General features: G+C 39.8%; 1 protein-coding gene and 1 long non-coding RNA gene across 11 annotated transcripts in view; one reads left to right on the top strand and one right to left on the bottom strand.

Moving 5' to 3' along the window:
• Positions 1-14,891, top strand: part of RIOK3 (RIO kinase 3) — a 35,609-nt gene extending 20,718 nt beyond the window's left edge. Inside the window, exons 10-17 of one of the 10 annotated variants that reach the window (XR_010836967.1) lie at positions 258-338; positions 429-518; positions 1,413-1,520; positions 2,483-2,564; positions 6,477-6,646; positions 12,164-12,223; positions 12,355-12,395; positions 14,472-14,891. Coding sequence is in view for 7 of the 10 variants with exons in the window: in XM_067015450.1 (XP_066871551.1) it covers positions 258-338; positions 429-518; positions 1,413-1,520; positions 2,483-2,564; positions 12,164-12,223; positions 12,360-12,395; positions 13,317-13,426 (567 nt within the window). In the remaining 3 variants the exon portion in view is untranslated. Of the gene's footprint in view, positions 1-257; positions 339-428; positions 519-1,412; positions 1,521-2,482; positions 2,978-6,476; positions 7,387-12,163; positions 12,224-12,354; positions 12,932-13,316 lie in introns of those variants that run through there. The other 9 variants (XR_010836966.1, XR_010836968.1, XM_067015455.1 and 6 more) reach the window with 9 other exon arrangements.
• Positions 14,296-15,357, bottom strand: LOC136792719 (uncharacterized). The gene is made up of 3 exons (XR_010836969.1): positions 15,298-15,357; positions 14,455-14,478; positions 14,296-14,373 (listed from the first exon to the last, which is right to left on the bottom strand). It is a non-coding gene; the product is annotated as an uncharacterized lncRNA (long non-coding RNA).
• Positions 15,358-16,360: the final 1,003 nt, after the last annotated feature.

Genomic DNA, 16,360 nt, shown 5'->3' with positions numbered 1-16,360 from the left:
TGGTCTCCTGATCTCATTGCTGTCACATGGATAGGGAAGTAGAGTGTCACGTGCTCTTCCCTTTCATTGTCTCACTGTGCTCTCACCCTCCTTCAGGGTAGGAAAAAACCCAGTCCTAGACTGTACAAAGAAGAAGTAAGTTCTTTACCCTAGTTTTGCTCTTTATGGAAAATATTGGGTGACGTAGACATTTTAGTTGTGTAGGTAAATTAGAATTGTTCCTTCATTTTCTGAATGTCTGCCTTGCCTCCTTACAGTTGATGCAGCAGTTATATAATGAATGTACTCTCGTACATGCCGACCTCAGTGAGTACAACATGCTGTGGCATGCTGGGAAGGTGAGGAGCATTTTGTTAATATTCAGGTTAAGTGACTTGATGTAAATTACTGAAGGTACAGAAATCACTGTGTGCTCTATATTTAAATAGGTCTGGTTGATTGACGTCAGTCAGTCTGTAGAACCAACCCATCCTCATGGCCTGGAGTTCTTGTTCCGTGACTGTAGGAATGTCTCACAGGTAGGCATGTAAACTACCTGTCTTTTTTATGGGTTATAACATTCAAACATTTTTCTCACTCCTAAGGCAAGTAAGATGACTGTATTCTTAGAAATTAAAGGAAGGGTTTAGTTAACTGGTTGCTTTCAAGGTAAAGAGACAAATATTGATTTGTCAGATTTCATATTTTGCAAGAATTTGATTGCATGCCTCACATTTGGGCCACTGAATTAAATTTCTAAGAGAGTAAGTTTTTATTTTGGTTCTAAATATTTAAGCAGTCAAGTAGACATTTAATATATGCACAGTGCTTTAAGGGAAGCTGGCCTGAAGCAAGCCTGCATGCTTACTGCCGTCGTTATTATACTAAAAGAATAGTTTTCCTAGTGGTATAGTCTGACCACATTCTCTGAGGCAGAGTGAGCAGACTAGGGAAGGTAAAACTCAGTAATCACAGAGTTGGGAAACATTTGTTTGCTATTTCTAAAGGAAATGAATTGTCAGCAACAGATTCAGATAGAGATGATCTTTCTAAATATGACAGAACAACTTTATTTTGGAAATACTTTCTGAGACTACTAGAAAATTTTAATTCATGGGATTTAATGATTATTTTGTGTCTACTCATTCAAAGCAGTGCCAAGCAATTTTATATATACCACTCATACATAGCTATAGAAGGTGCAATATGACAAACTTACTAAATCTAGAAGACAGCCTGGATGTGTGAGAGGACAGTAAGCAAGTAGAACCTGAGTGTAGTTATACTTGAATTGGAAGCATCTGTAGCTTAAAAATTATGGAAGGAATTCACTGGTGTTTTACAAGTACAGTATTCGCTGTTTTTTTTTGTTTGTTTGTTTCTAGGAGAACCTTGCTAATAAGTCTACTGATTTTCTTATATTTCTTTACTAGTTTTTCCAGAAAGGAGGCGTAAAGGAAGCCCTTAGTGAACGAGAACTCTTCAATGCCGTTTCAGGCTTAAACATCTCAGCAGATAATGAAGCTGATTTCTTAGCTGAGGTAAGTGTTATAAGGCTGTTTTTCACCTTGCTGATAGTGGGGACCTGGATAGAGTAGATAATGAAACCCAGAGCTAAGTTTATCCTCTCATCCCCTCAAAAACAAAATTAGAGATTTTGCCTTTCTTAAGATATTGTTTTTGATCCTTCTTTTCCAGGCTTAAACCCTAGGATAAACATAACAGCAAAACACTTCTTCAAGGAGTTCATAGTTTGGTTGAGATGGACAGATAACACATTTCCAGTATATGCCTTTTTCTCTGACTGGTGAACACTCCGGGTGACACAAAAAGCTGTAACACTTGGTCCCTGCCTGCCTTTAACTGAATACAGAGATTCAGCAGTGACCATCCTTGGAAATACCCAGTCATTACAATATGGATCTACAGAACAGTACAAAAAAAAAAAAAAAATCCTCCAGGGAAGTTCTCTTAAAATTGAACAAAAACTGAAAAGTGATACAGCAGCTAATTATTCCCAGCAACCTGCCAAAGCAGAGAATGATTATAGAGTCTGTTCCAGAAATCCCCATATTGACTTGAATTTGGCCAAGCTGTTCTGGAGTCTAAGGCCAGAAGCGACGTAACGGGAAGATGGTAAATCTAGCCTTTAGTTCAGTACAGTTGCTCTGTACAGTTACTGGGTGTTACTGCTGTTGAATCAACTTTGGGATTTCCTTTTTCTTGTTCCCTGAAAGCTGTATAGGTTATATAGTAAAACATATCTGATGCCAATTGCTAGCTTGATAAAGACACTAAACATCAACCCTGGTAATGTAATCAAGTAAAAACATACATGTATGTGACCCACTGTAATAATGCGTCACACACTGTAATTCTAATTCAAGGCCAGTGTCCTTAGGAATGACCTAGTTTTAAGAGAGTAAAAATACTGGTTCAATCTCAAGCATGATTGCTGTGAAGTAAGATTTTGACAAATGGATTTAATATATTAATTTTATAGATAGAAGCTTTGGAGAAAATGAATGAAGATCATGTTCAGAAGAATGGAAGGAAAGCTGCTTCATTTTTGAAAGATGATGGAGGTCCGCCAATCCTATACGATGAATAGCACTAATATCCACCGCTTTCAGTGTTAACACAGTGGTGATTGTCAGCTGCCATTAGCAAATGAAGTTATGGGTGACTTGAAATACCAAAACATAAGGAGTGTACAATGGTGCTTCTGTGCTTTTTTCCCCTTGTAACCCATATGCCAGGTATGTGGAATTTTTAGCTCGGCATTGAGAGACTGAAATGTCAACTACCTCTCATGATATGAATAGGATAATATAATTCTTAACAGCTACAAGTTATCTAGCTGAAATCAACCTGATTTTAAGGATTTGTGGCATAAAATGTTTTGATGAGAATTTTTAACATTTCCAAATACGGGAGGAAGGGACAGATGTGTTTACAAGGGAGGCTTTTATTACAACTTACTTGCTTTTTTCACCTCTCTGTTTTGTGTTGCGTCTTTCCTCATATATTTCATTTGCTTAAAATTAGCCCTTCTCAGTTCTTTTTCCAGACCATGACCATGATTCTAAAGGAAAATTTCTTCTTTTTAGTAGCTGATATAAATGGAAATTTGGTTTCAGAATGGCTGACAGAAATAGACATAAGCAAAGTACTTTTTTTTGGTACCTCTTGAATTATGAACTGAGTTCTTCTTTTCCACACTCACATGCAAGGAAAGGCATCATCGGTTTCTGAAAGAGATAAATATATAAGTACTTTTCAACTATCCAAATTTTTTAAATTTAACTTTCAACTTTTCTACATTTAGGTGAAATGGTTAGGATGTAGCTCACCGTGCAGCCGCTCTGCATTTATAATGAAAATGTAAAGTATCTAGAAGGACAGAATGGAATCTTTAACCATGTTTGACATATTTTAAGGAAGTCAGTGAAACAAAGTTCAGTTTACATTTCACTCACATTATATACTTACTAATTGATTTTGAGAGAACTATAGCAAGCTAATTAGAAACATTGTATCATCAAATGATGAAAAGTATGTATAAAACAAGTTGGGTACCAAATTAACCAACTAATTTGAACTATCTGGCCTCACTTTTAATAATGTATAGTACTGGCTGGGTTCCACTTCTCAATGCAGCCAAAGTACATTGGCTTTGTTAGGATTGAAGCTCATTCACTGCAACAGAATCATTCCTCCTATTGTTGGAATCAGATTGGAATCACTAAAGACCTAAACTTTCTGTCTGGTGGTAGAAAGTAAAAATCTGAACATTATTTACACTTGAAAGCTTCTACATTAAAATTATTTTAAAATGCCAAATATATTCTTTCTAGAAAAATATTTTTGTTTCTGTTGTATAACTTTTAATTGCATTTCAGAGAAGTGTGATTTGGGGTACTCATTACATTTCTGAAATGTTTACCACTATGAAAGAAATATTTAGATGACTGGTGATTATTGGCTTTACAGAAGTTTCAAAGAACTAATTTTAAAAACAATTAACTATTAAATTTTTTTTTTTTTTCTGACATACTCTGACAATAGCAGCAAACTGTTGCTGTGTGGCATTCTTGGGAGTGTGCTGTGAACATGCTTTTTAAGAAATTAAAAATGAAGAGATCGTTTTAGAATTGGTTCTTTGTGTGGATTCTTCCTCTTCCTTGGAAGTATTGACTTATGTCCTGGCACCAAGTTACCCCTTCTGTTTAAGTTAAACAGTGCTATTTTCAGCAGGTTTTTTTCCTCTCAACTTCGCATCTTTAGATCTCACTTTTAAATGACCTACTTCACATTACAAACAGGTTTTTCCTCTCATATAGATCAGAGTAAATTTTTCACACAGTGGAAAAAGAAAGTGGAAAATATTGATTTGCTAATTAGTCAAATACAGATGGGGAAAAAATGGAAATAAGCATATTTTGTTTCACTTTAATGGAAGTGGATATATGAATATCTATAAGATAAATTTTCAAAATAAGGAAGATTATGTGTAGAGAATTTTTATTTCAACAAGATAATTTTTTGCCAGTTTCTTTTTTATTAAAAAAAATCATCATTTCTGCTTACAAAAGTAAGCCGTGCATGCTCGTTTATTTGATTTTTATTTTATTTATTTATTTTTGGCTGTGTTGGGTCTTCGTTGCTGCACGCGGGCTTTTCTCTAGTTGCAGTGAGTGGGGGTTACTCTTCATTGCAGTGCATGGGCTTCTCATTGCGGTGGCTTCTCTTGTTGTGGAGCACGGGCTCTAGGCGTGTGGGCTTCAGTAGTTGTGGCACGTGGGCTCAGTAGTTGTGGCTTGCGGGCTCTAGAGCGCAGGCTCAGTAGTTGTGGCACACAGGCTTTGTTGCTCCGAGGCATGTGGGATCTTCCCGGCCCAGGGATCAAACCCGCGTACCCTGCATTGGCAGGCAGATTCTTATCCACTGTGCCACCAGGGAAGCCCCGTGCATGCTTATTTAAATTTAAATGTTATAGAAATTCAGAAATGCTAAAGTAAAGGTCCCTTGTATTCCAAAAATCATTGCATATACTGGGGCATACACCCTTGCCAATTTTTTTCCCTCCGCAAATGTTATATTCTCTTTAAAAAAAAAAAAAATCTTTGAACAGAAAGTGAGATGAAGTGAGGTAGCTGATGGTGAAGTGATGATCATGGTAAACCCCTAAGGAAGATGAAGGAGATGGAGGCCCTAAGATATAGTAGAGGCAGTACATTTTCTGTTGTTGCTCATTTAGGCCCTGGGCATCAGAAGAGATTGTCTGCACCTTTTGAAAACTTCTGAGCAGTTTCCAACACTTTAGAAATTGCTAGGGAAAAGCTCATCTGATTGTATTTTCAAACCTCAGTACTTCTATTTTTGAATATATATATTTTAAGCATGATTATAAGTTCTCAAAGTTTATTTTTAAATTTATTTATTTATTTTTGGCTGCATTGGGTCTTCGTTGCTGCACGTGGGCTTTCTCTAGTTTCGGCGAGCGGGGGCTACAGTTCGTTGCTGTGCGCAGGCTTCTCATTGCTGTGGCTTCTCTTGTTGTGGAGCATGGGCTCTAGGTGCGTGGGCTTCAATAGTTGTGGCACGCGGGCTCAGTAGTTGTGGTACACGGGCTTAGTTGCTCTGCGGCATGTGGGATCTTCCCCTACTAGGGCTCAAACCCGCATCCCCTCTATTGGCAGGCAGATTCTTAACCACTGCGCCACCAGGGAAGTCCCTAAGTTCTCAGAGTTTATAGTTGGAGGCATATCAGTTTATTTATTTCAAAGCCTCTTGTTTTTATTCTTTGATTTCATATTTGTTTCCTAATTCATAAATATAAAATGGTTACAGTTGGGAGCAGCCTTACTTTTGCTGTCCTAGGCTTTCCAGCTTTTCCCCAAACATAGCTAGCTAGCTTTTTGAGGAGTTAAGACCAAATATAGTAGAAAGATAAGAACAAAGCAGATGGAGGGGGAAGGTGGGGTATTCATTTCAGAATAAATGAGTGAGCTACAACTTATAGCTCTAAACTGTTTTTCTCTCTCTAATGCCTTCTGGCAGGGAAAGAACACATAATCAAATAGAATGCTTGATGCAAAACCACAAGAACAGTATCTGGGTAAAGTGCCAAATGATGAGCCAAAATTTATGAAAAATGTGGGAAATATCAAAAAGGATTTGAAAAGTTAAATCTTAAGAAGAAACACGAGTCCACTGCTTGAAGTTTTAATATATTATTATTAAATAACAAAAACAGAACTACTCATTTCCTATTTCATCTTTTTGAAGTTGAGTTATATTCGGAAAACGATAAAACAAATACTGGACAGAGTAATTGAAGCCTTTTCCCCCAAACGTTTTCTCCCCTAAATCCATGTGAAGCCTTAACCCCTATTATGACAACTGTATTTAGAAATGGAGCCTTTAAGAAGGTATTAAAAAAATAAAAAGAAGGTATAAATGTTAAGTGAAGTCATAGGGCCCTAATCCAACAGGACTGGTGTCCTTATAAGAAGAGGAAGTGATACCAGAGATCTCCCTTCATGCAAGCACAGAGGAAAGGCCATGTGAGGACACACAAGAAGGCAGCTGTCTGCACCCCAAAGAGAGACCTCACCAGACATCAGCCCTGCACTTTGATCTTGGACTTCTATCCTCCAGAACTGTGAGAAAATTAATTTCTGTATTTTAAGCCATGCAGTCTGTTGTATTGTGTTACAGTAGCCCAAGCAGACTAATACAAAACCCAATGTAGATATAGTGTTTTTGGTGGGTGGAATTTGGGGAGGGCATCCTACACCTTCAGCTAATTTAACAATTTTGCTAAGGTGAAAAATATCCAAGATATTTGGGAAAATTTTTAAAGAGAGAAGATGGTATATGGTAAGACAGTATATTGCACATACAGAATTATTAAAATTATGTTGTTACCATTTGAGCTTACATGAATTTTTAAAAAAACTATTAAGCAGGTTATTAAAATAGGGGAATACAACAGGTAGGATTTTGGACTTTAGATGTCTCTGGTACCCCCCCCCACCCCCCCGTAAGCTAGAGGAATATAGACAACATAATGGTAACTTTAGATTAGTTGCAGAGCAACTCCAGACCCTTTGTGTCTTCAGTCAGACCTTCACGTGACAGCAGCCCAGGCCAGCATCATAACTGCAACTCAGGTGGGTCCCTGAGTCAGAGCTTACCCAGGGAAGCATGCCCAAATTCTGATTCACAGAAACTGTTAAAAAATAAATGTTTGTGGGAACTTCCCTGGTGGTCCAGTGGCTAAGACTGTACTCCCAGTGCAGGGGGCCCAGGTTCGATCCCTGGCCGGGGAACTAGATCCCACATGCCACAGCTAAGACCCAGCACAGCCAAAATAAATAAATAAATAAATATTTTTAAAAAATGTTTGTGGTCTTAAGCTATTCAGTTTTGTGGGTAATTTGTATTGGAGCAATAGATAACTAATACAGTGGATAAGAGGTTCATTAAAAGTTCAGAAAAGACCAATAGATTTTAATGTAACAGAGTACAAAAAATTCATTGATACAGTTTTGGATTCCACATTGCAACTAGCCTTTAAGAAATTATGACTTGTTGAGTATTGGTGTATTAAAGAATATCTAAAATGATCTGAAAAGGCCATTTATTTACTCCTTTTTCCAACTACCTATCTGTAGGAGGCCCGATTATCCTCATATACTTCAACTAAAACAAAATACCTCAACAGATTGAATACAGAAGTAGATATAAGAATTCAGGTGTCTTCTATTAAGTCAGACATTAAAGAGATTTGGAAAAATATAAAAATGCCGTTTTTCTTACTGAAGTTTTGGAAAATACAGTTATTTTTTTACTTGCAAATATTTTTTATATTGACATGTTTTGTTATTTTTAAGAGTTTTAAAAAAATTTTGAATATCAATATATTTAACTCATATAAACAAAAGCTCATTGAGGTCTTCAGTAATTTTTGAAAGTAAAAAGGTGTCCTGAGGCCAAAAGTTTGAGAACTGCTGCTCTAACGGATACAAGCATGAGAATGTACTTAAAGGAAAGCAGCTAGAATTGGGCTGGAAATCATATCATGTTGTATGTGGATTAGCCAAAGAATTTGAAGGTGGTTAGCCTGGAAAAGATTTAGGACCTAATGTCTATCTTCTAAAAGGAAAGGAGCATTGATTTTTTATAAAGGCAGTGTAGGATGGGAGTTAACAGCAGGAGTTTGGTAATCAGACAGACCTGTGTTTGAGACCCACTTAATGGTATTAACAGCTCTGTGGTTTGATCAATTAAATCATGTTTTTCCTTCCTCTTTTTTTAAAATTTGATTTTTAAAATTGTGATTACATATCATAACATTTACCATTTTAACCATTTTAAAACATACAGTTCAGGGACTTCCCTGGTGGTGCAGTGGTAAAGAGTCTGCCTTCCAATGCAGGGGGCGGAGGTTTGATCCCTGGTTGGGGAACTAAGACCCACATGCTGTGGGGCAGCTAAGCCCGCACGCCACAACTACTGAGCTCACGCGCCTTAAAGAGAGAGCCTGAATGCTGCAAACTACAGAGCCCACGCACTCTGGAGCCCCCGCACGCCACAACTAGAGAGAGAAAACCCTGCAGGCCACAACTAGAGAGAAGCCTGTGCACTGCAACCAGAGAGAAGCCCGAGCACCACAATGAAAGATCCTGCCTGCCTCAACTAAGACCCGATGCAGCCAAAAAAAAAAAAGCCATACAGTAATGGCATTAACTGCATTCACATTTATTTATTTATTTTATTCATTTATTTTTGGCTGCGTTGGGTCTTTGTTGCTGCACGTGGGCTTTCTCTAGTTGCGGCGAGCAGGTGCTACTCTTCGTGGTGGTGTACGGGCTTCTCATTGCTGTGGCTTGTTGCGGAGCATGGGCTCTAGGCACACAGGCTTCAGTAGCTGTGGCACACGGGCTCAGTAGTTGTGGCTCACAGGCTTAGTTGCTCCGTGGCATGTGGGAATCTTCCCGGACCAGGGCTTGAACCCATGTCCCCTGCATTGGCAGGTGGGTTCTTAACCACTGTGCCACCAGGGAAGCCCAAGTGCATTCACATTTTTATGCAACCATCACCACCATCCATCTCCAAAATTTTTTCATCTTCCCAAACTGAAACTCTGTATCTATCAAACACTAAACTCCCCATTCCTCCAATCTCTGGCAACCACAATTTTACTCTGTTTCTCTGAATTTGGGTCCTCTAGGTACCTCATATAAATATTAGTCAGTTTGTGCCTGGAGTATTTCACTTAGCATAATGTCTTCAAGGTTCATCCAGGTTGTAGCATGTGTCAGAATTTCATTGTTTTTAAGGCTGAATAATAGTCCATTGTATGGACATACCGCATTTCCTTTATCTATTCATCTGTCAATAGACACTTGGGTTGTATCCACTTCTTGGCTATCCTGAATAATGCTGCTGTGAACGTGGGTGCACAAATATCTGTTTGTGTCCCTGCTTTTTTTGTGTGTATATACCAAAAAGTGGAATTTCTGGATTATTTAGTAATCCTGTTTAATTTTTTGAGGAATCTCCATACTGTTTTCCATAGCCACTGAACCCTTTTACGTTCCCACCAGCAATGCACAAGGGTTCCAATTTTTTCTGATCCTCACCAACACGTGCCATATGTAATTTTAATAGCCATCCAAATGGGTGTGAATCCATTATTGTTTGAAATTTCAGTTTTCCAACTTTATTTTGAAAAAACTCAAACTTACAGAAAAGTTGTATGCCAGTCTCCTAGATTCACCTGTTAACGTTTAACCACATTTGCCTATCTCTTTATATTCTTCATTGTTATTTTCCTGAATCATTTAAAGGACATTGTGGACATCATGCTTCTTCATGCCCAAGAACTGTCCTTCAAGTGTGGATCACTTAAGAAGGATAGTCTACAAATTAACATATTTCTGTTGGGTTGGCCAAAAAGTTCATTGGGGTTTTTCGGTAATATCTTATGGAAAAACCCCAACGAACTTATTGGCCAACCCAATATATATTGTCTAATAAATATGCAGTTTACATTCAAATTTCCCCAGTTGTCCCCAAAAATGTTTTATAGGGGTTTTTTTTGTATGTAGGATTCAATCATGTTTCACTCATTGAATATGACTGTTATATCTCTTTAGTTTTTCTTAATCTAGAAGTGCCCCACTTAGACATTTTAGGTCTCCTTGTTTGCATTTAAAAAATAAAGATAACTGTAGTATATACTGTTTTATGAGTCTTATATGTCATAATATAGGTGAGGCTCCACTAAAATGTAAGCTTTATGGAGGGAGGGATCTTTATGTTTTTTCACTGGAATTCCAGCACCCTGAATTGTCTTGCATACAATAGGTGCTCAATTAATTTTTGAATGAATGAGTGAATGAATGAATGCCTAACTAAATAATGAGTGGAGGAAGGGAACTTACGCTGTACAACATTTTCCAGTTTTTATACCGAACATGTTAACATCTTTACTTGGATATCTGGTGGGCATCTCAAACTTTCTTTTGTGCTCCACATCTAATTAAAATATATCTAGAATCTGACCACTTTTCATTGCATCCGCTGTTACCTCCCTAGTTCAAGTTAGTCTTTTAACTGGTCTCCCTGCTTCTGTTCTTGCCTGTCTCTCTTCCTGTTTCCAACAAGTCTCAACACAACAGCCAGAGTGATCTTTTTTAAACAAGTTAAATCAGGTCACTTTTTTGTTCAAATTACATGCAATTGGGTTCAGTTTAAAGCAAGTCTTTACTAGCTGTTCAAGAAGGGAACAAGTTCTTTGGCAGGACATGAGCTTCTTACCACCTGAGTTGTAGATACAGGGGCTGGATGACCTCATGGTGGGGTATAGAGGGGCATGAGATGGTTGGTTAGATTAGTTAATTGTTACCGACTTTTCTATATCTTCTATTACCTTAAACTTAAAAAGAAATTTTTCTGTTTATGAAGATGATGCACATTTATTTTTTTAATGCAAATAATGCCAAAGGTAGAAAAAAACAAATTACCCACAATACAAGACAGCCACCATCAATACTATTCCTGACACTTCTTGTATACACATATACATGCAAATACATATATGTAAGGAAACATGAATTCACACACGAAATACAAAATGAAAAGCAGGTTGTGAAACAGTGATAGTCAAGATTTGCCAGTAAATATAGGCACACAAACTTTTAAAGATAGTTCCTTTTATAAAAATTACACTCATTGTAAAAACCAAAGGGAATTTGAGAAGGTCAAAGACAAAAGTGAAAGTCATAGGCCGTGAGAACTGATATAAAAATATTGATACATATCCTTCCAGATGTGTCATAAAGCCTGAAAAAGAATTTAAAAACAAGACAAAACAAAAACAAAACTCAGAAAAACAGAAAAGCCTGGTGTTTTGTGTTTAGGTTTTAGAAGCTGTCAGAAGCACCTTTTAAGCTACTATGGGAGGAACACAAGCTTGTAAAGCTGCTTATCTTAAACACCAGGAGTTACACTGAGCTTTCTGTGGCTCTGGAAAACACAAGCCCACAATAAAATAAGAAAGATGAAAAAAATAAACCAATTATGAACTTACAGCTGATTCACTAACACTGGGGCAGTCAGGGCTGGGCAGGTGACCCTAACCCCATTAGAGGTTGAGTTGATTGGAGGCTGCCCCTGTTTTCCCTTCTGCCAATTTTGTAGTTTACCTACTCCTCCTGGGTAGGCGTGCCCTTTAGGGCATCACTGAAAGCCTGGTGGGTACCAGCACCGCTACTCCACTGCAGCCCCGAAGGTATCTAAAAATACATTTTGCTGAGCTTCTCAGCATCTTATCTTTCCCCTTCTGCTCAGTGTCTCAGCCTCTCATCCATTGCTTTCAAAGCAGCAGTTTTATTGTGGAGCAAAGTGGCAGCAACGCCGGACTCTTCTCTGGGCCTCCCTGCTCCCCGGGATCATGACTTCTTGGGCTCTAGCTGCCTTGGTAGTTCTCCAGCGCCTTCAGGGAAGATAAAAGATCTCCTGCTTTCCCAAAATAATGAAAACAAAGATCCTAATCTTTTTGCTAAATATGAATAATAATAATTCACAAACTTCTATGACTTTAAGTTTGGTTTCTGGAGAACTGTCATTTTCTTTTTGTGATACCATGTTACTGTGTTTTTTTTCACAGTGCTTGAAGAGTCGCTCCTCTTCCAGATATTTGAAGTAGCAAAACACCTTTCTTATTTAGGTAACCTTTTTTGGTATATAAAGTTACACAAATTCTAGAACTAAAAATAATGCAAGTAACAAAAATTGAGAAGTATGGGGGAAAGGGAGGTGAGAGGCAGACCAACGTGCTAAATTCCTCATCTTTTTCAGAGCAGAAAGTAACATATACTACATGAAGCTGATAAAACAAGGTAAGTATCTGAGAGTTACTGTGTTATCATCAGAGCTAGAAAGAGAAATTAGTAACAGTGACTTCCTCTGGGTTGTGGCCTTGAGAATTGCTGGGGAGGAGGAATAAGAAGAGATTTTTTTTTCACTTAATATTTTCTGTACTATTGGAATTATTTTAACCCCCATAATGCACTCCTTTCGTATGACAGCATGTTTTTATTATTTTAACTCTTGATTCTCACAACCAACTGGTTGGTTCATGGAGCCATTGAAGTCTTGGGAGAAGTCTTTGAGCTCAAACACTCCTGTGAGCTTTTACTCCAGGAGAGTTGCAAGCAGGGTGGGCAAAAGGCCTACTGTCCTTCCATGGGTTTCAACGTAAAAGCAAGTTTTTACAAAATGGTGGCTCAAATTATCTTTTAAAACAACTCAATACAGTTAAAAAAAACAATGCTTTGAAATTGTTTAATGAATTATTTAAAAGTACAACTTTTAATTCCCAATAAAAGGGAATTTTATTTTATTTTTTTAAAGGAACCAGGATTTTTTTCATTTTATTTTTTGCTGCGTTGGGTCTTTGTTGCTGCACGCGGGCTTTCTCTAGTTGCGGTGAGCAGGGGCTACTCTTTGCTGCTGTGCGTGGGCATCTCATTACGGCGGCTTCTCTTGTCGCAGAGCACGGGCCCTAGAGCACACAGGCTTCAATAATTGTGGCACGCAGGCTCTAGAGCGCAGGCTTAGTAGTTGTGGCGCATGGGCTTAGTTGTTCCGTGGCATGTGGGATCTTCCCGGACTAGGGCTCAAACCCCTGTACCCTGCACTGGCAGGCGGATTCTTAACCACTGCGCCACCAGGGAAGCCCAAAAGTGAATTTTAGATATTAAAATTATTCTGATTTGTATAATGAAGTTTTATTTTTCTCTGAAAATCAAATTGAGCAGAGAAAAGTGTGGCAGCAATGAAAAGGCACCAACACGGAGGTAGAGCTTTGCATCCCTTCTTCAATTTAATCTTTAAAAAAAACAATGGAAACAAACTGTTACACAAATAACTGAAATGAGGAAGGAAACATTTACCTAAGTAACAAAGGAAATTCAGGGAAAGAACTTTCTGGTAACAAGTAATTATCAGGTGTGGGGGTGAGGGGATGCAAGACAGAGAAGACTGCCGATTCTAATGCTGGCCTGTCATTCATGGTGATTTCCAAGCTGATGCTGGGCACCTACAGATTTGAGTCCCAGTAACATGTGGAACCTCAAAACTCTAGAAATGTCTGCTGGTCCATTTTTTAAACAGTCTTGTTGTTTCCCAATGAAAAGATAACTTTTTTAAATCTGGGAAGAATAGGGAATCCTATATGAGTATGGGACAAATATTCAAATTGTCTTTAATGCTGAACTCTACAGAAAAAAATAAGTTTGCGACTGAAAGAGATGGAGAGGCAAAGACTTGGTTTGCCCAGGGCTTTTCTGGATCCTCTGGATTCTGTGTGGCCTGCAGTGGCTGCCCACGTGCTCAGCATTTCCCGGGCCACAGCCACTGTCGAGATCACTGTGTTCCTGGGCCTCTTGCCCACAGCCGGGCAGATCTCAATGCTGCTTGCAGACCCAAGATAAGCTGCACAAGAATTAAGCCTCGTTGTCTGTTAGGAGCAAAAATCTGCCATAATCGACTGAAGCTACCTCTCAGGGAAAAGGGATAAATTGCCCAGAGTCAAAGAGATGCGACAGTCTTTTCAGAGCAACCCTCATCCCCCAGCCCTACACCCCCTGTCAGCACAGTGCACTACTTACCTCCCCTTGCTTGTGTTTGGCCAACATTCCTGTGGGAGTTGTGTTCAAGATATGCTCTTCTGTGGAGAAGCCTCGGTTCCCCTGGGAGCCCCTTCAGTCTCCAAACTTTTCTCATTCCCAATTGATGGCCTGTTGGTGTTAGGGCATGGGGATGGTGAGAGAGTGGGAAGTGACCAGGAGGACTCCAGCTTCTTGGTTTGTGCAACTGGATGGATGGAGGTGCTGTCACCAAGGCTGTTACCCCAGAATTACACCCCTGCCCCTCCCTCGACTAGAAACCAATTACTTGTATCTGAGTTTCAGGAGAAAGCTGCAAAGAGAAAAAAAAAAAACAAGAACTGGTTAGAATCAACTAGGCCCAAGATGGCGGCAGATTTGACTTCCTGTGGACCTTAAGCCTCATTACATGCTCGTGATAATACGTTAGCTAAATGCCACGCCCACCAGCAGCAAGACAGTTGACAACTGCCATGACAACAACCGGAAAAGCCCACATAAGGACTGAGAAGGAGAGTTGCATCAGTTCTGGGTCCAAATAAGACCCCTGTTCTTGAATAACTCATGAATATTCCTCCCACTCTTTCTAATTCCCTCCGTTTTACCTCAACCCTTCTATATTTTTGGTGTCTCTGCCCAAATTGGGTTGAGAAGTTGATTTGCAAACTAGGTTCTTGCTTCTCCATTCTCTGGCCATTGAATAAAGCTTGTGCTGCTCCAGTCTCAGTATAGGTTTCACTGTTGGCTACGTGAATCTGATTGGAAAAAGAGCCTCCTCTGTGGTCAAGACAAGGGGTCTCACCCGGGCTAGGACCCCGGAGTGGGTCGAGTCAACCGTTTACTGGGATAAGGGGACCCTTGGAGAACACCCTGGTGGGGGTTGATCAGGAGTTTTATTTTAGAGATGTTGATTTCCAGGTGCTTTGAGACATCCAAGGGGAGATGAGGAAGTAGGCTACTGATGTAAGGGCTGAGAGACTGTGATACAAATGATACAGCCCCTACTCTCACGGATCTCACAGTACAACAGGAACAGATTATAATCAAATACTTACAAAAATAAATATCAACTAAGTTTCAAGAGAGTGAGGGAGTGATTAAGAGACACTGAATGCTTCTGGGAAATACATACAATGACCGAAAAATCTTCAGTGATATGGAGGTCTCTGGGGACCCTGATGAGCGGTGTTTTGTTCAGATTGATGAGGCAGCATCTGAAAAACTCAGGAAATATGCATGAGATACTATTATCTGGGTACTAAAGAGAGGAGCTTCAGTAGGGGATATGGGGGAGGGGGTCTATCCCAGGAAGGCTTAGTAGGGTCCTGCCCCGGAACATTTTCAGTGTTCTGTAGCCGACTTCCCAGCGCCTTTGTCAAAGTGGACAGCACCCGCTTCCTGAACCAGTCTCCACACCCAGCTCCAGAAACAACCCTCTCCCTGGTTTTCTGTCTACTTCTCTGGCAGACTCTGCTTGTCCTCCTTTGCTGATTCCTGGTCCTGGCCTCTAAAGGCTGGTTGTGTGTGTGTTTTCCTTTATGTCCCTGTCTCAGGTGATCCTACCCAATTCCACTGCTTCAAATATTCCAATAAGTCCCAATTTCTATCTCCAGTTTTGTCACTCTTCTGATGAGCTTTAGACCTATATATCCATCTTCTAGCGGTCATTTCTCTTTGGATTCACATGTTGAAAACCCAACTCTTGATCTTCCCCACTTCCCTGCCAAACTTCTCAAGCCTCTGTATCTTGGAGAATGGTGCCAAAATCCATCTGGTTGTCGAGAATGGACCCCTAGGGCGTCATCCGTGATCCTCCCTTCTTCCCTCCCATCTCTCTCTTCTATCTCTTGAATGAGGAGCTACCCCCACCTACCCCCGCCCTCCCCCTCAACTATCAAAGCCATCAAAAGAGGCTTTCAGACCTGCAAGCTAAACTAGGTTTCCCTGTTACAAGCTCACAGCATCCAGGTGCTGACCACAGTACTGTTCTCCCTTACTAAGGTCCCTCAGAGGCAGGTTCAAGAAGCCCTCCCCAAGAGAAAGGATGAGCTTTCCCTATACCCGGGGGCAGCCTTGCCCCACGCGAGCACGCGGCCCTGAGCAAGCCTCCCGGAACGGAGTGGGAGCCAGGCCCGGAACGTGTCAGCGAAGGTGCAGCTGGGATCCAGGGCGCCGACACCCTCCCTCCTCACCCG

The sequence above is a fragment of the Kogia breviceps genome, chromosome 15, assembly GCF_026419965.1.
Source record: "Kogia breviceps isolate mKogBre1 chromosome 15, mKogBre1 haplotype 1, whole genome shotgun sequence".
Lineage (NCBI taxonomy): Eukaryota > Metazoa > Chordata > Mammalia > Artiodactyla > Physeteridae > Kogia > Kogia breviceps.
This window is presented reverse-complemented; position numbering and strand designations above follow the sequence as displayed.